The sequence below is a fragment of the Anas platyrhynchos genome, chromosome 4 (assembly GCF_047663525.1).
Source record: "Anas platyrhynchos isolate ZD024472 breed Pekin duck chromosome 4, IASCAAS_PekinDuck_T2T, whole genome shotgun sequence".
NCBI lineage: Eukaryota > Metazoa > Chordata > Aves > Anseriformes > Anatidae > Anas > Anas platyrhynchos.
The window spans coordinates 39106754-39134428 of record NC_092590.1 but is presented as its reverse complement, the minus strand read 5'-3'; the positions used below and the strand labels follow the sequence as shown (position 1 = coordinate 39134428).

Here is a 27675-nt window from a genome sequence, read left to right as displayed (position 1 = left end):
CTTTTAAATAAAGGTTTGTTCTAAGGGGACGGCACTATCATCTGAATGAAAGGTCTTTTTTAAAAGTGCATCTTAAACACAGTTCAAATTAGTAACATTTCATTTTCAAACAACATTGACAGAACTATGGGACAGATTTTCAGCACAGTAGAGAAGTAGAGCATTTGAGGAGTCAGCAGATCTTCAGACATTTTAACCAAAAACAGGAATACCAAGAAAGCATTTCAAAGACACACACACAGGCAGGTCTCCTGCCTATCTTGCCTAAATGAACCAGAGCTCTTATGTTCTTTCTTTTTCAAGAGGCAATATGCTGCACTACATAACACTACACATATGCATACACACAGCAAGGAAAAAAAATGGTATCTTACCAAGACTGAACTCCAACTTTGGCTCATTTGCAATCCTCTGAATACCTTTTAACATTACGAAAAAAACATATTAGAAATAATTTCATTTTAATATATATTTTTAAATACAACTTAAAAGTTTTACATGCCTTGTTCATGACTCATTAACTACCTGCCACTGCCAATGGAGAAACATTTCATAATTAAAAACTGGGAGTGAAAAAGGTCTTTGCATGAAGTACTTGTCCAGAAAAAAATTTAACTTCTACAGATGACTTCTGTCTTAATAACAGAAACTTTTCATTGATGGGAAAAGAAACTAAGAAAACAATCAGGTATTGATATCCGTAAGATTTTTGATCCCAATCATCTACAAACATAATGTTTTCCTGACAGATACTACAACTCATTTTTTTTAAATGGGTACGCTATCACATTAAAAATAAAAACAAGAAGAATGTCCTGTGAAAGTATGTAAACTAGGTTAATCTAGGAAAATATATCCAAGTTGTTGTTTTACAATTTACACGTAGGTCAATAAAATAACCCTGCTCTTTATCAGAATACAGTATTTTATTTTGTTTTTCATATACTGAAAACAAGAACATTTTAGTTCCTTCCACTTTGGAATCAAGTTGTAGGGCATATGTACTGCTAAGGGCTATATATTCTACCTACATAGGACAAAGAAGTGAACCACAGAACCACAATAAGAGAAACACAGGAAGGATGGTTAAATAATAGTGAGTTGTTCACCCTCTGCAGGAAGTAATTGAATCCCAACTACGGTATCAATTAAACTTGTAGAAAAGAAACTGTCTCATGGCAACATTTATGTATCATCTCCAATAAGCATCATTATTAAGTAGTTGAAATTACTGAAGTACTGAAGAAATTGGTCCGACTTGGGTGAACCAAGCTGGTATATAATCTAGAAAATAAGATTTTTGTTACAAATATAGGAAGAAAATAGCTGTTCACATTCAATGAAAATTTGATGTTGCAGAATAGGTCTGGGTTTCAAATTGTTCTCATTATTGTAGCTAATTATTCGAGTCTGGCCAGAAAAAAAAAAAAATACAGCTGCAGAGCTTGGAAAGGTCTTGGTCAGTAAGAAATAATAAATAAGATCTCCCTTTTTTTTTTTTTTTTTTAATAGAGTTATAAAAATTTCTCTGACCACAAATTTCTCAGAGTTCAACCTCACCACTAGCAGAGTCAGCATGTTGGCCTGGAACATTTTTATGAGTGTGCTGGACACAGACTTGATTAAGTAACTGGGCAACTGGAATACAGTACACAGCAATACAGCATAATTCAGGCCCACCGTGCATCGAACATGACTCAATGTATCGCTACATGCTTTCATACCCACAGTGCTTTTATATTACGAAGTACACTTTCGTAACACTAAATTAAGTATCACTAAGTACCTAAACTAAGTATCACTTTGCAAATAGAAGAAAATTATCAGATATTATCTTACATAGTAACCCGTATATTCATGTAGTATACATAACAAGAACAGGATATTTAGGTCTCATGAAGAAAACACATTGGAGAAAAAGGCCAGAAATGTAGTGATCACATATTTGTTCCTCTGAAGATAATCAGCATAAATTTAAGTATAATTGGTAATATGCAGATAGTTTTGATCAATTCTCTCCTTCTACAATTGTATTTTGTCAAGCAACGAGTAAAAGAGCATTACGTACACAGTCTATAACACTAACCGTACTGCTATATTCTGTGGCATTTTTATTTTACCACTCTAAAAAAAAAAAAAATATATGCACTTACTCGTAAACTGTGGCTCTCCTAAACTGTCTACTTGTGACGAAGGGAGAAACTGATGGGCTTCTTCTGATGCTCTCTCCTCTTTGATTTCCATGATCAGTCTCCGGAGCTGCTGAATTTTATTCCTCAAACCTTCTGAATTTGCCTCTCCCAGTGCCACAGCCCAAGCTTCACAGTCTGGCTTAGATGCAGCTTCAATGTAAAGATCTGGTTCTCCACTCTGAAACTCTGCATTCAGAAAACATCAACACCATTGTTAGGAGCTCTTATTCAGACTGGGGATCACAACAAAATTGTTATCCCACAACATTAATGCCACCACATGTACTTCTTCCATTACAGAGCCATGCAGCCCACCCAATTCTTGAACCAATGCCTGTTCTTTTGTATTTGGTGCAGCACAAAGTCTATCCACAGAGCGGTACTAAAAGCAATTAACATATTGCTAAACCAGGTGGATGAATCAAACTGAAATGGGAAACCCTTTTTCAGGACAGATTCTGCAGCTTAGCAGGTAGCTATCAGAATTGCTAACTTAAACAAGAAATTAGCAGGAACAGCAGACAGACAATGTGATTTCACCAGAATCGATGTGTTCATCAGTTCTTCTATTAGACCTGCACTTTCTGCTCCACATTTTATCCATCCTTGGCAGAATACTGCTCATCAATACATGCAGATAATTTAGCATGACAGAACTCCTCTGTGAAGGCCCAACAGTTTGTGCATGGGAGCTTCTGACCTCATTACTATATACGTGTCTTTTGCTGTTCTGCCTGAAGTCTAATTGTTTAATGATGAAATTTTCTAAGGACGAAAGACAGAAGGCATTTTAAAAAAATGCCAAAGCTCACAAGGAAATGCAGGTAAGTAGCAAGGGTCAGTCGTTTGATTAGAATTAGCACAGAAAGAAAAAACACCTTTTAGGCATTTAAAATTCTGTGGCACGGACAGCTTCACAGAGCTGCAAATTCAGTGTGACATGGTGTGTGATAAACACAATGAGGAATGAACTGCAAAAGAAAAAAAAAAAAAATCAATGCTTCCCTGAATATGTTACCAACTGACTCAGAAACATAAAACCCTATCAAGCACCTGTGTTAAGAAGGATTGAAGGATTTGGTAGGGCATCAAAATCATTTTGACCTAAATGAGCCATAGCTAATATTACTAAATATAATAGTGTTAATAAGCAGAAAACTTGCATGCTTTCATAACTAGTTCAAAAATCCAAACAACACATAGAACTTTTCTATATACAAAGTGAACTTGAATTCCCTTTTCCTAACTTGAGTATCTAACCTTGGGCACTTACCCACATATGTTATTCTAAACCCATTTGCACTTCATAAACTGAGCATCTGCCACTTACAATTAACTATGCCTTTATTGTTATGGGGGACAAAAGATGCAAACCTCAAGTCTGGAAGTCTCTTAAATTTGTGTTGGCACAAATCCCAGTAGAGGTGGAACAAGTTATTTGTCTGGTAGTGGATCTAAGGAAATGTAAATATCTGCCTGCAGCTGCTGATAAGAATTCAGAACAAGATTTCACAGACCAGCTGAACTAAAGAATCCATGAAGAATGAGGGAGAAGAAGAGCAGAAAGTGGGGAAATGTCCTTCTGGCTTCACAGGTACTTTAAGAAGTGCTAATAAGGATTTAAACTCCTGCCTCTGGCCCCAGCTCAGTCTGGGAAATAAGATATTCAGTTCATGTGACAAGAATATTCAGAATCAGAGGGAGATGCAGATGTTCATCTGATCCTTATTTGCACACAATATATATTTGCCTTGAGTGACCAAACCTGAACAAGCTGAGCTTGACTGTTTGTGAAAATTAACTCAAACAAAAATTTCACCTGTAAGATCTCATGTGAACTGCTACCGCATCTGGGGTGGACAAGGGGGCAGTAACCTTCAAAAGGACTGGTAATTAGAAGAGCTGATAAGTTCTCTTATTCTCTAGTAAGATGTGTGACAGCAGTTATCTACTCCCTTCTGTCACTAAGCCCAGTAATTCAGAAGTCTGGTTTTACTTCATTGTATTTTAGAAGTACCAGTGGGAAGGAAAAAAGAAAGGGGTAAAGAAAAGTGGCATGTAGGCAACCACCATCAAGACTGAAACTAACCATCAGTCATCCAGATATTTACAGGCATGCAAAACACCTGCATGTACCATTCAGTCTTTAAAAGCTCTGAATTTTTAATAGAAGCAGCTTGGATTTCCAAGATGCCTTAGCTAATGAAAGACTGTCACACAAACAAGCCAACACTTGACAATCAAAATTCAAATATGCCAAGGTGTTCTTTTTTTTTTCTCTTTATTTTTAAACATAAACAGGAACAGTGATCTTGCCTTGAAATATTCTGCCACTAGCTAAATAAAAAACATCTGCTTTGGGAGGAAATCAACATTTTGCAATTGAAATCGTGCTATTTATATTTACCTCTCAGCTGTGGAAATCAGACTGCTGAGCACAAAAGGCATACTGAATCATACTTAATATGCATAGAATCAGAAAGACATCGTGAAATGCAGTGTGAGTGGACGTAATTCACTGTATTCTGATCTAACAGGTGCCAGTTTTGAAATCTGGAAATTTATTCTCAACTATCACTTCAAAACTACACTCTGCTATATTTAGGTCTTTGGGGTACTCAGAACAACTTCTTCGGGGTACTCAGAACAACAAAGTTCAATTCTGAAAAGCATATGAAACTACCGCAAAAATACCGCTCTGCAAATGTAGGAAGTTTTATTCTGCAGATCGAACAGTTGGCAGTATATTTCACATGCTGATTCAATGCATGTAATGTTTACGTACAACCAGTTCACATACTATAAGAAATAAAAACTGTCTTAACCATTTTCAAAATGCACATTGGCAAAAATGTCTGTTGCAATAAAGGAACACAGGTTTATTTAAGTAATAAATCACTATCATATTCTTCTTTCATATTGTCATGTTGACTATTATTTTAAATCATATACAAATAAATAATCCTATTGAGCTCAGATACTTAATTCCAGGTTTCAGTATGAAGGCAAAACTTAGCTGCCATGAGTATTTCTGAAAATAAAACTGTATACTGAAAAACCCTCAAATGTAATGAATGCCTCCAGTGAGTGGTGGGTATATCAATAGAATTATATTTGTCCTGAAACATCCTACAAAGGAGAATTTCATGGGTAAGCAAAAAAAACCTTGTTACTCGCCATTAAAGTTACTGTAGAAAACACAAGTAGTCAGTCAAAAATGAATTAACTGCCACAAACACTAGCCTCAAGGGAAAAGAAAAAGGAGGAAGCAAACATTACTAACTCTAGTGAATGGACTTGATACCAAGTGCTCGCACTGATACTTGGATAAAGTAGTGCAAGCAAGCCAACCCCAGTGAAAGCCTCTCTTACTCTAACCCAACCATCTAAAGTCAGAAATATATTTTGGTATTAGTTCCATCATTCTAAAATAACTTCTTGTTGTCATAGTTACTTTGTAATAATACTTAGATTTCAAAAGTTTTTCACTTTAACAGTACCAAGTGCCTCTTTCCTCCACAACTACTTTGATATTTCAGTTGTTTTTAACAAGAGAGTTGTAGGCATTTTTAAAATTTTAAGTCCCTTTTCATTTTAATAAAATCTTCAACAGAAACCTGGGTTTCTCTGAAACTTGCAGTAAATAACTGAGTCTCAAAAAAAGCATAGACAGTTACTGGAATCAACCTTTGTCTCTCGAAAGACTGCAGTTTAATAGACAGACTTATAAAAATAATATATACATACACACACACATTTCTAAGGTGTAGGGAGAAATGTTTTTCACTGCAGCTTTTTCATTTGGCCTTTTTTTTTTTTCCTCTTAGGAAGGCCTAATTGACTTAATTTACTAAATACGTAAAAGTGACAGAAAGACTGATACACTATGGTTTGGTTTATTTTCATTAAGGAGAGCTGTAAGCATAAAATCATGTTGAACAGTACAAAAGAAACTGCTGGCAGTATTTGAAAAGGTGTATAACGCACATGGTCAGTGTCCATGATAACAGCCCCTCATCTTCTAGGGAATCACTTTTTCCCCCTCCTACACCAATATGCAAAATTGGAGAGTTCAAAAAAGGTTCAAGGTTCTCTGTCCATTCACACACACTAGCAAAAACCAATTTTCAAGTGCTACCTCAGCCGTGGTAAATGGTTGGAAATATCAATGAACCACTGTCACTCTAAAATATAAAGCACCATCGCAGCTAACCACCATAATTCTGTAACAAAAGCAGAATGAAGCTTTGATACATAAATTATATCTGCAGGATATTTCTAATACAGACATCAGAGGCTTTTAATTCACAAAGCCGACTGAATTCTATATGCTGATGCATTTCATGTTCAAATTAGTATTGATGAAATCATCCCACGGTTACTCGTGATTCTACGTTAATCTTCCTTTGAAAGTTCAATTCTTGATCAAAGATAAAGAATTTAATTAAGAATTTTATCTTCAGTGGTTGGGTTTATTTAATTTTTTCATTTTGCAATTCTGGAATAAACTTTTGTAAGTTACCATTATAATCTTCATTTAAGTCCCCATAGAAGTTCACAAAGATGACTGAGGTATTTGATATAAACACAGCATGATACAAAACTTTATTTTCCCAGGTTGACTATTGCACTATAATACTTCCTTTCTTTCACTTCCAGCAGGCTTTCACACATGCCACTTCCTTGAACTAATTAACCACCGCACCCACACTGAAAGCCAGGCAGGCCACACAAATATTTAAGCACCCCAATGGTATCCTTAAGAGCACTGACCAGAAGTCCTTCAGCATACACTACAGCTTTTGCATAGCAGCCAACTTTTTAGCAAAAACGAAGTATATCAAACCCCTGGTTGAACCATCAATCCACCTTCAATAAGGCAGAATTCAAGGACCTTGATTCTCTACACAAATCTATAAGAGTAACTGATGTATTTCTCAGTTACCACACCTCAAAACAAGGGAGTGATACTAACCTGCCTTTCCAAACCACTACCACTGAAAGAAGCAAAAAATTCCAGGCTTTTTGGGTTACATACTACTCACAAATGGCAAAGGGAATGCTTGCCATCTAAGGGTTATTCCTATATGTGGGACTTGCACCTGACACCCTGCAAAACATTGTAGGTAACTATGACTTTGCATCAAAAACTCAGTCATCTTCCTATCTTCCCTCCTTCCTCACCACGCCTCATCAGCCCTACCTGCACGTCAGAGCTCTTACTTCGCTAGTTCTCACCAAGAAAGCACACACAATAATAAAACTGATACATTGCTAGGTAAGTTCTTACCCTGAAAAACTGAAGAGATTTACAGATCAAGAAAATGCAGTCCCTGAATGTAGTCTCTCACATCCAATTTCATTTTTTTGTGCCTATGTCTCTTGGGTTCATTCCCAAATTTTTGTTTTGCCACATGGAGCAAAGGAGGCCCACAGAGATGGCTCACATCCACACCATAAAAGTAATGTGAGACCCCATACAACAGCTCAGATTGCTCTTTGGAGAGATTCAAGCCTCCAGCCACACAGCTCCAGTCACCCTATTCAAGAGAAATTTAAGTGTGACCAAAAACTACCAACATTTTCCTCACTAAAGCCTGGTCTCTCCACAGGCTGCAGGGAAATACCTCCTCCACCCTCTGGTGCTGCCACTGGAGCAGGCTGGAATCGTCCCAGGGTAGGCCCAGCCCCTCCTCACAGGGACCACCTCTGCAAGCCCCCCACTGCTGCCAGCACCTTGCCACATAAACCATCTTTAACAGGGCTTCCAAGGTCCAGAGGAAGAAAGGAACATATAATTGTAATAATTTAGAGAAATATTTCAGTGTTTGATGAGGCTATGATGCTTCTCTGTATTGTCAGGTGTGACCACTGCGGTTATTCAGGAGAACTGGAGCTGAGGAAGTTAACAACGCATTGCTCAAACCTTTCAGTGCACAGCAGCCGTTTGCAGGTTTAAGACCTTTTTGAATAAAATTGCTGAAATACTCTGCTTATCACACTTTTCTGGATTTCAGAACTGAATCACACTCATGTGAACCCTCGTGAGCTTTAAATCAGATCCGCCTCATGCTAGTCTGACCTGCTGCGTTAATAGCTAGTCAATGTTATGAGGGCACGTGAGAAACCAGCCAATACAGAAGGATGTTTCACCTAACAAATCTTTGTTTCCTTGAATGTTTCACTTAGAAATGTTTTGAGTTAGATAGCTTTGGGAGCACTATGCTTAAAGTGCTTCCACAGATCTATCCACTACAACTACCTGACCTCCTTTGCACTCTACTTACATTTCAGTGAACACAACACTGAGGCAATCAGCTTCACAACATAACTGAATATTGCATGAAAATTTCCTTGTTTCCCTCTGTGTTTACACTACTGTCATATATTACATTATCTTCTTAGATATCTGATTCAGACTCCATTTCTCACTATCCAGTGAGGACTTAGCCCACTACTCAGAGAAAGATGGAGATAGTCAGTCGGAAGCTCATTCCTAAACCCCCCTCACAGCTTGAAGCCTGAACCTGAACCATCCACTGATTTTCTTTATCTTGCCATCTGTCCCTTCCTTGCTGCAAAATTTATGTTTAATGGATGAACTCAGCCTCCTTTATCTTGAGCTTTGGTTGTGTACTGCCATAGGTGCCCTTGGCCTGTTCCAACAGGAATTTGTCATAGTGAGCAATTAAATTCTCCTATCCTGCTTCTACCCAAAACATTTCAAGCCCCACATGCACGTTTTACAGCTTGTTTTATTTGGCTCCCAGTAATCAATTGATATCTCAATGATCAAGTAGTAACAAGGCAGCTAGTTTTTCCATGACAAAAGCCCCCGGTGATGAAGACCTCTTCATTCTTGAGTATCTTTTCCTCCCCGATCTTGTCCTCTGAATTGTGTTTTTACCCTACTGTACACAGAATATGATTTCACTTCCTTTAGTACTTTACTGTCACTCAGTACACAGTATACTATTTTCATTCCTCTTTGGTTTTGTTGAAATACCTCACATATCTCGCTTGCTTTCTCTTTTCCAATTCAAAGAATCATCTGCCAGCCTCTTGCCCTTGTTCTCCAACACATGAAACTGCCAAGTTTGAAATCTTTTGCTTCTCTACCTGTCTGTCTCTTCCTCTATCTTTTGTTGTATTCCTTTAGTCACACTCCAGGTATTCATCATCATTTCACAGCTCTTCAAACCTTTAGTTTTCCGTGCTTTTTCCTCTTTTCTCCTTTAAAACTTTTTTTTAAACACTGGTTTGATATGCTACCCTTACTTCTAGTTACACTACTGACCTTCCAACTCTCACTGGAGACACAGACTTTCTAACAGAGACAATTTCTGTTCCTAACTATGGAAGTACATTTTCTCCATACATATTCCCAGTCACATTTTCTCCACAGGCAGTCTCAAGTGCTTACTCAGTACGGAGTTGTCTGCTTCTCCTGTGTTTGGACTTAAAATCTGCCAATCTCACTGCCATAGAAACCAGCCTGTTTGCAGGCTTCAAAGCCAATTAAAAGCATCTTGTCAGTAATTAAAACTGAGTTCTTGGTATAGCAGCATTATGTTAAAGCACTAAAAAAAGCACCAAAAGGGAACCAACATGACTGTATTCATACCCAAACTGTAACATCACCACCTCATAAAGTCAATGATCCCAATTAATGAATTAGAATCAATAAACGCAGAATTAGAAAAGCCTCGATTTGAGAGTCAGCAGTAATCATTCAGCTATTATGATTAGGCAAAGTAATGCTTCCAACTCCAGAAAGACGTCAGATTTAATTCCATTACTGAAGATGTGGAACTGGACCTATTTCTCAAAACACTATCCAGAAAAGGATGAAAGACAATGAGCACATTTCGTGTCACTGCCTTCTCAAATGTAACCAAGCACTAAGAACCACTTCAGTAGGTGACTGTTTAAACTGTGAGAAAACATATTCAGTGCAGTTCAAAAAACAAAAACAACAAAAAAAAATACCACTTGACATTTAGATTTGGGTAGGTAAAACTTGCTTGCTTTTGTAAACCTCTTAGATCAAAGCTAAGTGAAAACATCAAATTCATCTGAAGAGTTATACTCTGCAGTGGTATTGGAAAGATTCCACTTCATGAAAAAAATTTAAACACAATGGTTATTTCAGTTGTTCTTGCAGAGAAAACTGTATGTCAGCATTTTCTCCAAATGAAAATCACACTAAAATTATGATTCTGATTTCTATGATTTTTTTGTATGTTTCAATTCAACGAATTAAAATTTGATAAGAGATTAGAAAAAACAGGAAACCCTAAATTAACAGGGAGGTCAGCAATAACAAATCATTTTGAATACAATGAATTAAACGTGCATCAACAGAAAATCCACATTCTACATAATACCTAACAAACCGAAGCATCAAACTTCTTGTCAGAGGAAGACTATTACTTTCACTTTATTTTAGAAAAAGTACAAATACAGCTTATAGGATTTTCTTGTCAGGCATGAATTCAGAGACAAGCAATATTTAGATGTACACATCATTAACAGACAACAGGACAAATTTTAGCTAAGTTTATGGCAAAGTTTCAGTGTCTGGATGGTTGCTTTTTTGTTGGTTTTGTTGACTAAAATAAGAAATCCACAGTGAACGTACTGAGCTGTATCTTACTTACTGAGAATTATTGAAACATCTGTTTTACTTTTGAACTCCACAACCCAGCACCGCTCCAGGATTACCACTTCGGAGGCTTCCGAACTCTGTGAGACATAAAGATGACAAAACATTAGGATTTGAAACCTGACAGGGAAGTCCTTCTGTTTGGCTGTTTGCCACCAGCACAGCATGTTGATAGAAAAACAACGAAGCAGAATAGTCACTAGGCAGATGGATATATTCTTGCTTTAATTACCTATCTGTGCTACCCTACTTCAGTTCAATGAGCTTTAACAGGAATGAACTGCTGGAAAAGACTGCAAAGTAAACTAAGAAAAAAAAAAATTGATTATTTTTTTCATTGCATAGGTTTAGGTGCCACCTCATTCCTAAGCAAATCAGTTAAGTCCATGTAATGACAACTTCCATATTTACTACTAATGGAGAATGAAAAGTTGGCTTCTACAGTAAAGTATTTTCAAGCAAAGGAAACATGCAATCTTCCAATAGGCATTTCTACTTAATTTTCATTTTAAAAGGATTTCTTTATCATAATTTGAAACTTTGAATGTTGTCTCTGGCTATGCAATTCAGATTGCATTAAGTGATACGGGCCTATTGCAGAGCGTAATACAAGTCACCAGTATCATTTCTGGGGAGTGCTCCATAGACAAGATGAAGCCTCTTCTTCTAGTTTAGTGAGTCTGACTCATTTTTCAAGAAGAGTGAAGCAATCAATCACTCCCTCAGAATTAATCTTTTTTTCCCTTAAAATTTTTATTATCCATTTTTTATCCCTAACATCTGGTAATAAATAACCATTAGAACACGTGCCCATTCGCCTTCTCATTGCACGATGCCAGTGAGTCACAGAGCTCATCGTCTATTTCAGTGAAATTCTACAGGGACAAACATAAATTTTTCCTTTAACATTCCTTCCTCAAGTTTTTCTTTACTCTAACTGTCCCTAACAATGGAAAATTTCTCATTCTACACCAATTTCACCACAAGCCTGAACTTTAATTCCATACATTTGATGCCTAACGAATGATGTTGTAAAAAAAAAAAAAAAAAAAAAAAAAAAGTTCATTAGACTAACTTTAGCCTTAATAGATCATTTAGAGGAAAAAAAGTGGGGAAAGTAATGAAACAGGCAAGACATACAAGTGCTGCATCAAAAACTTTTTTTCTTATTTATAGAATCCAACAAATTGAGCATATATGGCAACGCAGACATGATTTCCAAGTGCTGTCAAATGAGGTATTCTTCAAGTATCTTATCAGGGAAAGTAAAATACAAGATCAACATCTTAAAGCCCTTATCAGAAGCAAGTAAATCCATCCTGAGAAAAGAGGCAATAATACTTCTAAAACACAACAGCAAACTAACTAGGAAGAGCTCTCCACTACAAGAATGCTGATGACTATTATAACTCTTCAGATTTTGAAGCGAGATATGAAGACCTATATAGTCTCCACTCTGATTGTCCCTAGGTAAGTGGATAACGCAGCCCAATTCCTTTAAGAGCTGGCAATCTTTTAGAAAAAAAAAAACAACCTAAAGAAAGGTTTTATTTCAGAAGCTAACAGAGGTCTAAGTCAATTTAACACTCAACTGTGAATATAGGAAAGACTTCTACCCAGTTTCTGTCCAAAAAAAAAAAAATATTCAGATCAACTCCAACAGCTTTGCCCCATTACATACCTACAGAAAATGGTTCCTCTGCTAATATTCATGTCCCACAGCTCAAACATGCAAACGTGATAACTACCTAGATTTCACATTTCCTCCAAACCATAGATCTGCAGTAAGGTGCAGTAAATTGAAGACTCACTATAAAAAGAAAAGCAACTCCCTATTGCATGGCTCTCAGAGGAGTCAGGTATACAACACGGCCGGGAATAAAGCAATCGAAGCTTTCATGTAGTTGGCTCTAGTTGCCAAAACTTACAGAGCTGATGTTTAGATTTGTAAAGAGAAGTGTACGTAGAAAAAAAAAAGTCATCTGGCTAGCAAGAAGAACTATCAAATAATTAACAAGAGTTTCAATCAGCAGCGTTTGTCTCACACTGCAGTGCAAGAAGATGGTTCAGGTGACATACAACAAGAGCTACAAACACAAAAAAGGAAGGTGCAGAGTATTTCAAGCTTCCTGCATTTTGAGATGGCAGATACTGTAGTACAAAGGCCTTTCCAGAGATGAACTACTCCATGCCATACACCAACGCAAGCTGGAATGAAATAACACTGCAACTTCAAATGAATTTATATGCTTTTCCAAGATACACAATTGAGTACTGTGATCAGAGGATATGCTGTTACTTTTTCTGTACATGTGAGGGAACAAGAAGGGAAACAACAAAAAAGATGAAAAGAGCATAAGACTGCCAGAAGAGAAAGCACATGCTGCTGCAAAACATCTCCCACATCTTGACACAAAGCTGAAGCAAAAGATCTTCAGCATTACTATTATTACAGACTTTTTTTTTTTTTTTTTTTTTTTAATCATTTAGATGAGTTATACTCTATCTGGCACACAAAAGCCAATGGGAAATTTACCCATAAATGAAATGAAAAACTGCAATCAAGGGATCCATTATGTGTATCTCAGAGATCAGCTTTGTTTATCAGTATTTAAAGGGACACCAAATTTCTCTCTTGCTCTAAGTACATAATATGAGCTTATTTGGACTAACTGTTAATTCACTTTTCCTTTTTGGGGATACATACCAAATCCACAGGCAGCAAAAACAAACAGTAAATTGTTTTAAACCAGTGATTTGGATAGGAAAATAAAAGATTCATAAATCTAAGTAGAAATATCCTAGTTTCAAATATCCAAGTAATGATGCTACAGTAGAACAGTACCCAAACCCTATAATGAGCAGAAACCGTATCTTTCTATTTGCTTAGCCAAATGATGGGCCAAGCTTTGCTATCAGGATGATGTTGTAAATCCTAAATAATCCTCTGCTATCGGCTGTGTCTGCTGTGAGTTTTGAGTCAGACCAGTCAAGACACATGACCATTTCCACGGCTAGTACTGAAATAAAAGATATCTGTACTGGAACACATCAGCAGGTGTTTGCTAACTGCATATTCATCTCTACAGTATTTTTGCAGTTAGAAAGCACAAAAATGGAATTACATTCTTAAAGTAGCAAGGATAACACACAGTAGTTGAAGCTAAAACAGTACAGCTTCCAATTGCTTCTAACTATCCACACTGAATTTGCAACGTACATTGTAACTTGCATTTGTAACTATGGGGTGAAAAAGCTTTCAAAAAATCCAAGTGCCAGGAGACTTAGAACTGTCAAACAGTGGCAAGTCTGAGCTATATCTGCGTTCCTGTACATTTGTCTCCATGCATCATGGAGGGGGAGTGGAAGTGTGTTAGCATGAAAGGATTCTACAATAGATTTGTTGCTGCAGGGAGAAAGAAAACCTGTTAGCTATATCGAGTAGAGAACTGAACTGATGGTTAAAATTAGAAGTGACATCCCAAGCATTTGCTCCATGTTAAACAGCAAGTAGAAAAGTAAAATGACAACACTGTGGGAGAGAAACAAACACTACAGAAAGTACAAACCCTTTTAATAATACGTTTTGAAAAGCCTCCATTATCAAGGGTGGAGAAGAGAAGGTTGTGGGATAAGGAGGGAATGGGAAGAAATCATACAAAAATTCAAGGATCTCTACTTAAAACTTCAGACTTTTGGTTTAAGCTAATTTTTGCCGACTTCAAATAATTGAAGACCTTGGACAGTTCAGTGCTACATACACCAATCTACTTATGCTTTTCAAAACAGTTATTTTCTACCCCCATTTATTAATGCTTCTGTGATGAAAACAAGTTTAGGTCTAAGTTTTATGGAAAAGTAACAAAATGAAAATGGATATAGTTGCTGTCGCTCAGAAGTAACACAAGAGGCAATATTAGGCACAAAAAAAATTAAAAACATAAATGCTGATAATTCTAAGTTTCTAATCCTTGCTAGTTATTTAAGAAAGTATTTTCAAGACAGGAATCAGTAGCAGCAGCTGAAGTTTCCAAATTCATTTTGAACCCTTACCGTGTCTTCCCCCAAGCTGCAGTCATCACTGTCCACCAGACACTGGCTGTCTGCAAAGCTCAGTGAAGCCTTAACTGCACAGGACTGACCCCCCAGTACTCTACCACACCTAATGCTTTCACTAGAAGCCACAGAGGAGGAGCTGCTGTCTCAGTGGACCTGAAAGTCCAGGCATTCAGGCACCCACAAGGCTGCTTACAGTGATTTACAGGCTAAGAGACGAACTTGCAGCAGGAAGAGGGAAGTGAAGCACCCACTCCTAGTTAGGGACTCTCCCCTCGTTCCATTGCGTACCTACACAGCTGCCTGTGCAAACCCAGCTCCAAAAATCTCAGTGTCCTCAGATGCCTACCAAAGGCTGGCTTTGCAGGAGAGCTAGAAGACAGCTACCAGGGCTGATGACACGGCCTCTATCTCTTGGCACACCTGCAGCGCACCAAAGGTCTGTCTGCAACCCAATGACAATCATGACCTAATGTTCAATGAACCAACTCCGATACAACAGCAACAAATTTGTAACAGCATTAGGTGTACAACTTGCCTCTGATCCTCAGGTTTTGTAACTTCAGTGTTGGCAAATAGACTAGTCAGATTGATACTACCTCACTAACATGAATGCACTCAGGTCGGGCTTTTGACTAAGCATTACCTCCTGCATTTGCTGTTTTCAGTGTCAGCACAAATAAGGTTCATCATTCTGCAGTTAAACCGTATCTTATATACATGAACTAGCAAAAACAAGCAACAGGCTTTACCAGGGTAATTTCATTCAGAAATAGAAAAGCTAATAGTCTTAAAAAAGACAGGTACAATTTAATTCTACAGTGATATGCCCATTACCAAAAAGTCTAAAATACAGTGTTCTAGCTTTGAGGTAGTAACAAATGACTGTACAACACAAGCAAGCATATAATTTGCAAAATTAGAAATCCCCCTTTATATGCTGGCAAACAGTATTCACTGCAACACTCCAACATTCTAAAATCTCCTTTTATGTTACATCTTCTTCTGCCACATTAACATTCCCAGCCCATTGCAAAGCCCGTGACCCAAGCTGTGAGATAAGGTAAGATGCAGCCACCTTTACAAACCATCAGCTCATTGAAAGATACTCAAATCATCATTTTCAAAAAATGCCATAACCACTGTGATTAATCCATCATGTAATGCCACTAAATACCAACTTCATGCTGACAATAACAGCACTAATCTACACTCACTCCAGAAAATGCTGCTGACTTAGGTCACTGAACAAATCCTGCAGAACAAACAAGTACTCTTAATAATCTATTACCTGTAACAAACATGAATAGTTTACCTTTTTTTTTTTTTTTAGTTTTGAAATGCATTAATAATGTACAAATATGTTCTCTTCATTTACACCCCATATTTGCTCTGTTTATTATGCATAAGCTTAATTAAAAAAATAACTCAAAGTTAAACATTTTCTATATTCTACACACAGCTTGAAAGAATCTCCAATTACCTTTCTTACAAAAAAGTTAATTATATACAACTCAGATAAGAATTAATTATGTTTTCCAAGAAGTTCTATTTTGGCACAAGACTCCAGGGCCATATCACAACACATACCTCAGATAACACACTTAAAAAAAAAATTGTTTTCCCCTTTGTTTTACACTTTTTGGCTGTCTTTGAAAGAAAGAAAGAAAAAAATAAAGTGTTATTAATCACTGGCTCAGTTCCCAATATAATATCTTTTACTTCAAAAATAGCCTAGAATAAGAACGTTAACTGCACTGTAAAATAAGGTATTGACAGCTTAATTACAGCTTTTACCAGTTTTAGCAGTACCAGAAGGGTAAGGAAGGCAGAATACCAAAATGTTATTGCTGTAAGTATTGTGCATTTGTAAAAGGCATTAACTCAACATATTTAAAGGTCAACAGCGAAGGATGTTTCTTTCCATATCTGCCAATTCTCACCATTTTATGTTAAGTTCACAGCATCTGGCATAACTTTCAGTAATTCCCAATTCCTGGAGGTACAATATCACAAGCTTTTATTACCAATCTCAGCCTTCCTGCAGGAGGAGCTTGAGGCAGAACCTAAGCAATCAAAGCCACAAAGTTCCCAAAGAAGATTTATCCTCTTGGTAGTGTGTTTTTTTTTGTTTGTTTGTTTGTTTTTTTAAAGATGTATGGTTTTAACCCCAACTCCTATATTTTAAGGGTCAAAACTAGTTAAATTTTGAAGTGGTAAGACAGCATGCTTCAAAGAGATAAAACTGAAGTTTCCTTGCTGTGGGCCATTTGAGCCATGGGTCCACCTCTCCCATTAAAAAAAAAAAAAAAAAAAAGGCTCAGATGAAACAGATGAATCACACCCTTCCTTCAGGAAGCCCAAGGAGTGGGAAAGATTAAAGACCCCCAACCCCTTCACAAGGAGGAATTCTCTGACAAGATCCCTGTGCCTCACTGATGCAGGGAGACATACGCATCTCCACAGGGTAGAACCTAGCTTGCAGAGAGATTTCAGAAGAATGTCATTTCATTTTCTGATAGAGGAAAAAAATTAACTCAGGTGTTCAAGAACTGATATGTTTTACTCATTTTGGTACAGCAGAATAACAGAGGATGACGTTGTCTTGATACTTAAGATGCATAAGTTTCCTAGTACTACATGTATTGACAGCCACCATATTATGATTACACCCTTAAATAACAATTTCCAGCTGTGAGTAAACTAAACAAAAACATTTTAAAAATAGCAATGGACACATTCATAGTATTCCCTAGATGAGAACAGAAGTCCTACCTGAATGGTTAACAACCATTTAGTCATTTCTATTCAGTACCAAGTTCAGCCTAAACAATACTGTGCTGACAAGACCCAGTGAAAAGAAACATCATTTAATCTTAGGACATTTCTGACTATTTGACTTAAGCATACAGTAAGTGCAAAAATACAGATGTTTCAAGCATCAGCAGCCAAGCCTGAGCTGATACCAGCGGAAAGGGGACCACTACTACAGATCTGTTCCCAGTGGAAAGGGGACCACTACTACAGATCTGTTATTCCTTCTGCAAACGCTGGCAAGCAAGATTTTACGAACATTGATACATACATTGATTAATAAAACAATTGGAATAGTTTTGTACCTTTACTATTGACAAAGAAGGGATCATCATCTTTCTACAATGACTCTCCCCACCCAAAAACCAAGTTCCAGGTACCCATTTAAAAGGTTTGGATGTCGTCTCTTTTCACACCAGGTTTGTTTTTTTTCCCTCTCAGGTGTGTGCTCTACTCGCTAACTCTCAATGGCACACCTCTGTCTTCAAAGAGCCCCATATATTTTCAAATGCATGCCTACTTGTACTATCCACAGCATCTCGTGGTAAGGAACTCCAGTACTTCCACTACCTGATGTTCCATGAAACATCACTTTCTTTTGCTTAACATACTTCTTCTCTTAACATCCCAAGTTCTTGCACTAGAATAGCTGATAAACCATTAATGCTAATCTCCTTCAAGTTGTTCATGATTTTGGATATTGGTATCACAGACCATCTTCCTTACCTCTTCTGGCTGAAGAATTACATCTTGATCGTTACTTGTACTGATGGTGCTAATAGCCCTTCTCTGAAACTTCCCCAGCTACTTTATGTACTATGAGGGGGACTGAACTACATGGTAGATCTTCATAGAGATTGAGCAATGGTATCTTCTCTCTTTTCCCAACTACTCCCAACATTCGACTTAAGCAGGACTACAACTGATCATCTAAGGCCATCTTTCCAATTTAAAGGCAAGTATGTCATGGAGAACAGTGTCCAATGCTTTGCACAAGCCTAGTTAGATGATGCCAGTTGTTCTTCCCCTATCCACCAATGCTGTAACGCTATTGTAGAAGGCCACCAGATTTGTCAGGTGCAATCTGCCTTTATTGAAGCCATGTTGGCTGTTGTCAATCACCTTATTTTCCATGTACCTTAGCATAGTTTTCACAAGGATACACTATCAGCTTTTCTTTTTTGTGTTAGAATAAACAAAATAAAACCAATTGCAAAAATTCAAGGGTTTGAATACTGTAACTTATAAGCTATAAGTGCTAATATATCCAACATACGTATTATTAAGATAAATCCTGCCCCTCTGATTCTTTGAATCGATCACAATGATGCTCACTTCTATTTGGAACCAAGCTATCATTTTTTCCCCCTAAGCTTTCGTCTTCTGAGCAAACAGTACTTTTGAAAGAAGCAAATGCCATTTTTCAAGGTGCTCATGACTCTGTGTGCTAAGAGACTGGTGCTGTGTGACTAGCTATAGTCTCTAAGAGGACCAAAAGAATTCCAAGGAGGCCTAAAAATTGTCACCAAGTAGTCCTTGCCCTACTGCAATAAATTCCAACTTGTACACAGACAAACAAGTAAAATAAGCCCTTTCAATGCCTTTTATTTTGAAGCATCTATTTTACTTCCTTCCTCCCTTCTCCATGTTCTCTCAGGCTAAAAGGGCCATAAGCATGAACGCCGAAACACAGCTCTGCCTTTAAGCTAACCCAACACACTTCTGTTCTTTACAATAGCAACATTAAGCCCTTGGTATTTCAAATGCATACATTCTTTATTTTATGTTTGAGGAAAAGAGAAACAACACCACACAGAAGCCCAAACCTGTTAAGGACATTTGTTTTGAAACAAAACAAAACAACAACATATTATTATTTTCTCCCAGAGAAACTTTCCTTCCCATTTTCTCTTACAACCAATAAGTCACTGGACATAAAAAGCCAAGTGAGCAATTCATGTGCAGCAAAGCAGCAAACCATCTAGGTTAAAAGCGCTTAAAATTTGGAAAGCTCTTGTAGCATACACCATAAAATGAGAGCTTTCATAACTTTACTATTCCAAGTTGAAAAAAAAAAAAAAAAAAAAAAAAGGAAGAGCCTCCTGCCTTCTCTACTGATTAACAAAATCGTTTTATTTCCAACATGGTATTGACTTTCTGATCTTCAGGATTATGTATTAGGAACTCTAACTAAAGAGGAACTACTGAAGTATTCATGTATTCATGTGACAAATTGTTCAAGTTAAATGCTTAGAAACTACAAAACAAACCTCGTAAGCATCAAGAAAATTATTTTTATTCAGTTAAGCATCAAATTAAAAGGTGGCATTTCACAAGTATCATATCCACCCCACTTTTAATGTGCAATTAAATTGGCTTTCAAGTGTTTGAAAAAAATAGTTCGAAGAAGTATCTAGATTTACTTGAACATCACGTATTTCTTTACTGAAAGGGTTGTTAGGCACTGGAACGGGCTGCCCAGGGAGGTGGTGGAGTCACCATCCCTGGAAGTCTTCAAAAGACGTTTAGATGTAGAACTTAGGGGTATGGTTTAGTGGGTACTGTTAGTGTTAGGTTAGAGGTTGGACTTGATGTTCTTGAGGTCTCTTCCAACCTAGAAATTCTGTGATTCTGTATTTGTATTTTAGGTTATTTGAAAGAACTGTAACTAAGCACAGAGAAACAAAGGAAAAAGAAATAAATTCATGCAGACAATCGATTCAGGACAAAAATAGCCAAATATCAATGGAGAGACATTTCTCATAAAACAGTTGCTTAATCTCTAATCTCTCAGGCCATCCTCAAGGGAAAGCAACGAACCACTTCCCAAATAGGAAGCTCTGGAACAGAGGCTGCAGTTTTACAGGCAACTAAACTGACATAACAGCTAAAATTCATAACTCTGCTAGATACCAAACGTATCTAATGGGCCATAAAATAAAAATTACGGGCTCTGTATGATCTCTCCCTCCACAGCCAGCTCCTCACATTCCACCAGCTCTGAACAGCCCCTGTCTCTTTCTCTCTTACCCCTTCCCTCCATCAAGAGCACCCCAACTGTTCTCACCCCTGTCCTCCTGGGAGCTACTTTTTCTTTACAAGATGGTGAAATTAATCCATATTTAACTGAACTCTGTGCAACTGTCTTCACTTTTTATTTAACTTGGAATACTGCTGGTTTGATTTCAGACCTTAACAAAGGCATTTGTGGATCAAGAGTTTGTCACTTCTCAGCTGCAGCAGTCAGTCTAATAGACTGCATAGCCTCTAACTACCCGTCTTCTCTTACTTACGCTGTCACATCGCCACAGATGCAGCAGCACTATTCTTGTTGAGAATAACACACGCAGGGAAAAAAAAAAAAAAAAAAAAAAAAAAAAGGAATGATGAGCCCACAGACAAAATTTTTCAAAAAGGCATTTTTAGCAGGTAGGAAAGAAAAATCAATAGGTAAATATGTGAGAGCAAGAAGCATGCTGACTTGTTGGAGCAGGTACACCATGGCACATTTCAGTGCTAACTAAATTTAGTGACTTTATATACAGTGCAAATAATGTTTTCAAAGACACCCATCTAAGAAGTGTCATTTTTGCAGAGCGATCAGTCAATACATTAGAGCAAACTTTTATCTGTTTAAAGACCTAGCCACTCTCTCTCTGCAAATACAATCTTGTCTTTTTACACTTCACAAAAATCTAAGTATATTGAAAAAGCAGCACGAAATTTAACCCCAGCCCATAACTGCAAGATGCAGCTATGCACTCCTTATCTGAAGATAAGATCATGAAAACAGAAAGGATCCATCTACACAGGCTACTCTCAGCCTTCCAGAGTCCCAAATATTTACATGTAAGCGCATGCTCTACATGCAAAGCAGATGCAAAAAGAAATTAAGGCATTTTAAGATTAATTTACAGAAATGCAGTTATCTAGAAACTACCTGTTGATTACATGATCAACAGGCACCAAATATTTATTTACAACTAAACGCTATTTCTGCACAATTTATGAGTCTCAATATAGTGACAAAATTGGTGTCTAGAGTACCATGCGCTGGCTATAAACAACAAGCATCAACTAGATCATTAAAATTAATCATGAGTAGCACACTCTACCATGCCTTAAAACACCCTCCATGGACTCCTAACACAAATATTCAAAGGATTGTTGCAAAATGCAGGTAGTCTCACTCCTAACAGAAAGGAAATCATGGCATCTGTCTTGTTAAAGCATTCAACTTTATACATGCAAACTTTAATTAGTAGATCATTTTGAATGAAGTAATTCAGGTTTTTATACTCAATATCAAGCTCCTATTGGACAACTGCCCACCAACCTGGTTATTTCACTTGAATCTCACAACCTCAAAGTCTGTCCTGCCCACAGGTAAAAACACTACCTGTTTTTTACCAGTCTGTTTAAAGGCCACTTATATTGAACAGTCTTATATAAACATAGCTGATGAAGGCACTAAGTCTTGGCCACTAGAGGATATAGAAGGAAATATATAGAAGGATATGGGAAGGAGTAATAGAGGTCGAGTCATAAAGGTAAAAGCCAAAATCAACTCAAAAGGCTCTAAGAAGTTTGGTCTTCAGAAGTGAATTTGGCCTTTTAATAATTTGCTTTGAAAACATAACTTTTCTATAACTTCCATCATGTGGAATTGAGGAAAAAGTGAGGCTGTTTCACAAGGCTAACCATATTTGGTTACCATTTATGAAATCAATGTCAGAATTTTATCATCACTGAAGGGATAATTGTCTCAATTTGCTTCTAAATTTGTTTGAATTGTACACACATACTCCAAATATTCCCTAGTAAAGAAAGCAGGCAAGGACAAATATTTTGGAATCTTAGCTACCTTCCAGAGAAAAACATTTTTCATCGCTCCAATTATGTTAGCATCTTCGAAAAATTCAAATTGTTGTTTTCCTAACTGGATTACTTAAATAGAAGAACAATATTTACATCAAGTTAGAACTCAGCCATCTAAATTAAAATTAAAAAAAAGCTTGAATAAAGCAATAAACTAGACAATCTGTACAAAAGCCCATCTCATACAGTATCTGTTTATGATAGCAAACAAAAGCACCTAACTGGGGAATTCTTTAAGAACATGGCAGAGATGCCACCATGCTACGCTACACCACCTCCAAGCTTCAAACAGTCTGGTTCAGGGACTTTTCAGAGCAAATGAGTCATTCTCTTTAATTAATGTGTAGATTTCTTCAGCATATTGCATTCACCAGTATGTCTACTTCTACAATTTATTACAATTTTTAATTATTTTAAATAAACACCTGCAACAGCCCATCTTTAGATCTCATAGATTGCTCTATGGTTTTCTTTGGTAGTAGTTGTGGGCAAAGTGCAAGTTCCAGTAAAACCATTTGAAGACACCTGTAAATACTCAAAGTATACAACCCATCTATATTTAATGTGCAAAAAGGGCCCTATAAAACACTAAAAATTTCATGCACCAAACTATTCCTACATTTTTGTCTCTGAAAATGTGAGGTTGGATACAAACCATAAATCCAACTACTGCAATTACCCTCTCCTAATTTGTAGGGAATGTTTTTACCTAGCAAATGTGTCAGAAGTTTATGTTGCGCAACCATATTCAGAGATGCCATTTCTAGCAGACTTTATAGTAGACCTTCCTCAAGGAAAACTTCATTTACAACATAATGATACATAAACAGTCTCAAAAGAGTCTATGCATTTGAGTAGCCCAAACAAGAAACCACAGCTGGCTTATAAAACCGTGTGTCTATATACACATACATACAAACATTCACTGAAAATTTGTTGAAATGCTATGCAGAATGAGGTAAAATGTATCTCACCACAAGTGAGACGTGATTTCAAGAAAAAACAGTAATTTATGTTTCCTGGGGAAAAAAGTAACGAATCAACAACTTCAATATGGTTTTAGAGCAGACTAGCTAAAGAGACAGATGAAGAAATTCAGTACCCTTGGATGCTTCTTTTTTCCCTTTTTTTTTCTCCTCACGTTGCGGTTCATATTGCACTTGCAAGTCTTTACATAAAGTATTCTAAAAGCTTACTGGCATCCCACTATGATTTTACTGCATGCTTACTGAGCAGACATAGAATATAATAACCTCTATCTTGCCCTTCTGCATTTTCATTCTTCTTTGGTCATAAGAAGACAGCTTCAAGTTTCTGAAACAATTATTTCAAATACTCAATTACAGATAACAGTAATTAACTTTCCCAAAAGCATTTTCAGAACAAAATTAAAATACATTCATGGATGTTATTAAAAGAAAGGTGCAGCTGAAAGCACTGGATTAAAGATGATGAAACTGCACAGCGTTCTGGAAATGTCAATGCTTATTGCGACATAACAGCTTTGAAACAGTTTTCAGAGGCAAGTTCAATCCTCATTTGGTTTTCACATTCTGACTTGAAGCTGTAAATTACTGGTCTCTGTAAGGGGAAGAGGGAAAAGCCCTAGACGTTAATATTTTTAGCACTGATCATAAACAGCAAATCAAAAGCTTTCCAATAGACATTACAAATACCTAGAGTGTAATTGCAGCTGTGGCACTCACCCCTCACCCCCCCCCCCCAAATTCAAGAGAACCAATTGCATTTTTTCCTTACAGACTTAAATAAGCAATAACCCCATTTAACACATAACAATTCCAATTGCATGTCAACACATGTAAATACATGCCCAGAATACTGCAATTACACAAAGTGTCCACCTGCAAATATTCGTATCCACATTGCTAAGACATACCATTACATGTTTGATCCTTTGTGGTTTTAATAACATTGCTCCTTTTCCATGCTGCCAAATTTCTTCAAAAAGGAGTTTCAGCAGCAGCCCACAGGCAAACTAGAGACTAAGCAGACAGCAAAGTGAAGTAGTTTCAGAGTCAAATAAGTTTTATATGATTTTTCATGTTTCTCCTCACTTGCTTCACTTTTTATCGAGACCAAAACAGAAAAAAGCTTCCTAAAAAACTTATACAAACAGTTCACTTTTTCAGTAGGTCTCATCACTGCTGTGGCATTTCATCACACTCAAAAGCGATTTATTGCTTCATATATCTTCTCACTGTAATTGCTCTGCCTTAAACACTGAGTGAATGATTTGATACTCCCCAGGAAACTGATCAAAACGATAAAACATGAAGGGCAACCAACAATCTACGGGATGATAAAATAAAAGCACATTAAAAATAGCATTCTCTTACACTCTGCTGCATAGAAACCCTATGAAACCACTTAAAATATTGACTTCACTACCCAAAACATCCATCATTACTACTACTACTGTAAACGTCACAGCAGCTAACAGCAACTTTTAAGAAGCATTACAGAAGATGTGTTTATTGTACTGAGATGTTGTGGTCACATTCTGCAAGGCATGAGGAGAACATACCAGCTGATTGTTTAGAAGCAAATATACACCATTAATGAAACCACTCTGCTTTGTCTCCTTCCCTAGCAACACTTGACTACCTCATGAGTTTGCAAACCTGGTAAAATACGGTACAAACAGCAACACCAATGCATGTGTGTTTTCAGTTATCTTGGTTGGACAGCACTAAAAGCCCACCAAGCAGTATCCAGAAGTAAGTGTTCTCACATCTGTAATGGCAAGGGACCAGAGGAATGAGATTCCCAGCTCTGGTCTGGTATTTCTTCTTCGAACTCCTCAGCTCGGAGTGGGAGTCACAGAATGGTTTGGGTTTAAGAGACCTTAAACCCACCCAGTTCCAACCCCCTGCCATGGGCAGGGACACCTCCCACCAGACCAGGTTGCCCAAAGCCCCATCCAGCCTGGCCTTGAGCACCTCCGGGGATGGGGCATCCACAGCTTCTCCGGGCAACCTGTGCCAGGGCCTCACCACCCTTTGAGTGAAAGAATTTCCTCCTAACCTCTAATCTAAGTCTCCCCTCTTTTAGTTTTCAACTATTCCCTCTTGTCCTAGCACTGTCTGCATGAGTAAAAAGTTGCTCCATCTTTTTTATGAGCCCCCTTTAAGTATTGAAAAGCTTCAATGAGGTCTCCCCAGAGATTTCTCCAGGCCAAACACCCCCAGGTCTCTCAGGCTTTCTTCATAAGAAAGGTGGTCTAGCCCTCTGATCATCTTTGTGGGAATACAAGCTAATTCATCCCCTTTGGGAATTTTGAGGGGAAGAGAGAAGAAAAGTAAAAAAAAAAAAAGAAAGAAAATCAGCTATTTTTTCTCCCTTTACTGTTAACTCTGCAGTCTTGTTCCAAATCCCTGTAGAGGAGGAAGCCTGGAGCCACCAGCTCCCTACCCACTGAGCACATGACCTCTGGAGCCCTGTTTCCAGACATCTTCACAAGTAACTCCTCAGACAGCATTTTTTCAGAGTTTGGGGCAAAAAGGTGGATAAAGCTGAGTGAGCAGCATTGCACTTGCCAACAAAGTCCTCAACCCAGAAATTTTGTATGAAGCTTTGAGTAACTTCATTGTTACTTTTGTCACATTGCCATGGACTCAAATCCAAACTGAACCATCAAATAATTAGATAACCATGTCTGACGTCTGGAAACAACTTGGAGGAAGGTGAAGGAAATATCTGTAATCCTGTTTAGATGCTGTCATCATTAACAGGTTTCCTCCTGCTTGAGTCTTGTTATTAATACTTAACAAGTAAGGGAGAAATCTGATAGTGACTTGAATTCCATCTTCTCGCATAAAGCGACCTTACCATCGCTCGGGGTGGTGGCATAGCAAGTACAGATCAATACACCCAAGTGTTGCAGACCTTCAGAAAGGTGAGGTTTGGTGACCACGCTACCAACCTAAATTTTAACTTCTTCAGGATACCAAGAGCCACAGACAATGACTCTGGGCATAGATGTTCATGAAGAGACCAACAGCAGAGGAGGGAGTGGACACAGCTGCGCTAAGGAGAAAGCTCATCACACCTTGCCAAAATTGAGCACTGGTACTGTGGTTGGCAGTAGCATTTGTAGGCAGGGGTGGGGTTGGGTGTACACTCACACTTATTCATTGTTAAGCCACATGAGTTCAGTTACTTTTGATAGGAACGAAGAAACTTCAAACCAGTAAGCATGAAACCATATATAAAAATGGAAAAAAAAAAATCAAAAGATCTAAGAAATGTTTAAGAATAAATTTAAAGAAATCAATAATCAAATGAGAAGAAACTAGCTTTAGAAATTTAGGCATTTTTAACCTCCTAGATGTAATTAGTCCTTTTAAGGATCTGATAAAACTGCAGCAATTTCCGAGGAAAAAAAAAAAAGGACAAAGAACTTAGACTCACTTCATCTAATCTTTCTCATAACTACTGCCAGGGATATACAAAATCTGTCTTCAAGCCTTTACCACAGAACATGTACAGATAAAGTTTTCACACCAGCAAGAAGCAGCAGCTTTCAGTAACATCTTACCCCATGCAATATATCAGAAAGGAGAACTAGAGCTAACTTTTAACCTCTTGTGCTGTTCCCAAACTGACACGTGCTAAGTACTTTCTTAAAACACATCCAGAGTTTAATCCATGCAAGTGGCAAGGAATATTAAGCATCATTATCATATCCATTATTTCAAGTGTTTTGCTAGTAGTTTCTGGCTATGCTAGAGTAAATTACCCCAAATACATTAATCCCAAATGATGTTACTTGTGCCAACAGAAAGCTTCTTGCATCAGTTTTTGAATTTCTATTACCTGTAATTAAAACTCCATGCTATATTTTGATCCTACCTCATTAGTGTTGTTTTTGTTTTTTCTTTTAAAAAAAATTCACTTTCAAAAACCTTTTTTCTGTCCCCATGTAGCATGCTGAAAAAGGATTTCACATCACTTATCTGTCCTCAGGCACTGCCAACCGTCATGCCTGTAGGCCTTAAATAACTGCACTCTGACAGAGAATACAGTGAAGCCCACCAAAACAGCACTGAT

General features: G+C 37.4%; 1 protein-coding gene across 17 annotated transcripts in view; it reads right to left on the bottom strand.

The window, feature by feature from the left end:
* Positions 1 to 27675, bottom strand: part of INPP4B (inositol polyphosphate-4-phosphatase type II B) — a 359615-nt gene that overhangs the window by 241063 nt on the left and 90877 nt on the right. For 15 of the 17 annotated variants that reach the window (XR_011808668.1, XM_072036748.1, XM_072036745.1 and 12 more), the window contains 3 exons: positions 10853 to 10937; positions 2154 to 2378; positions 375 to 419 (listed from right to left, as the gene is read on the bottom strand). Coding sequence is in view for 16 of the 17 variants with exons in the window: in XM_072036748.1 (XP_071892849.1) it covers positions 375 to 419; positions 2154 to 2378; positions 10853 to 10937 (355 nt within the window). In the remaining variant the exon portion in view is untranslated. Of the gene's footprint in view, positions 1 to 374; positions 420 to 2153; positions 2379 to 10852; positions 10938 to 14910; positions 14930 to 24502; positions 24609 to 27675 lie in introns of those variants that run through there. The other 2 variants (XM_072036754.1, XM_072036759.1) reach the window with 2 other exon arrangements.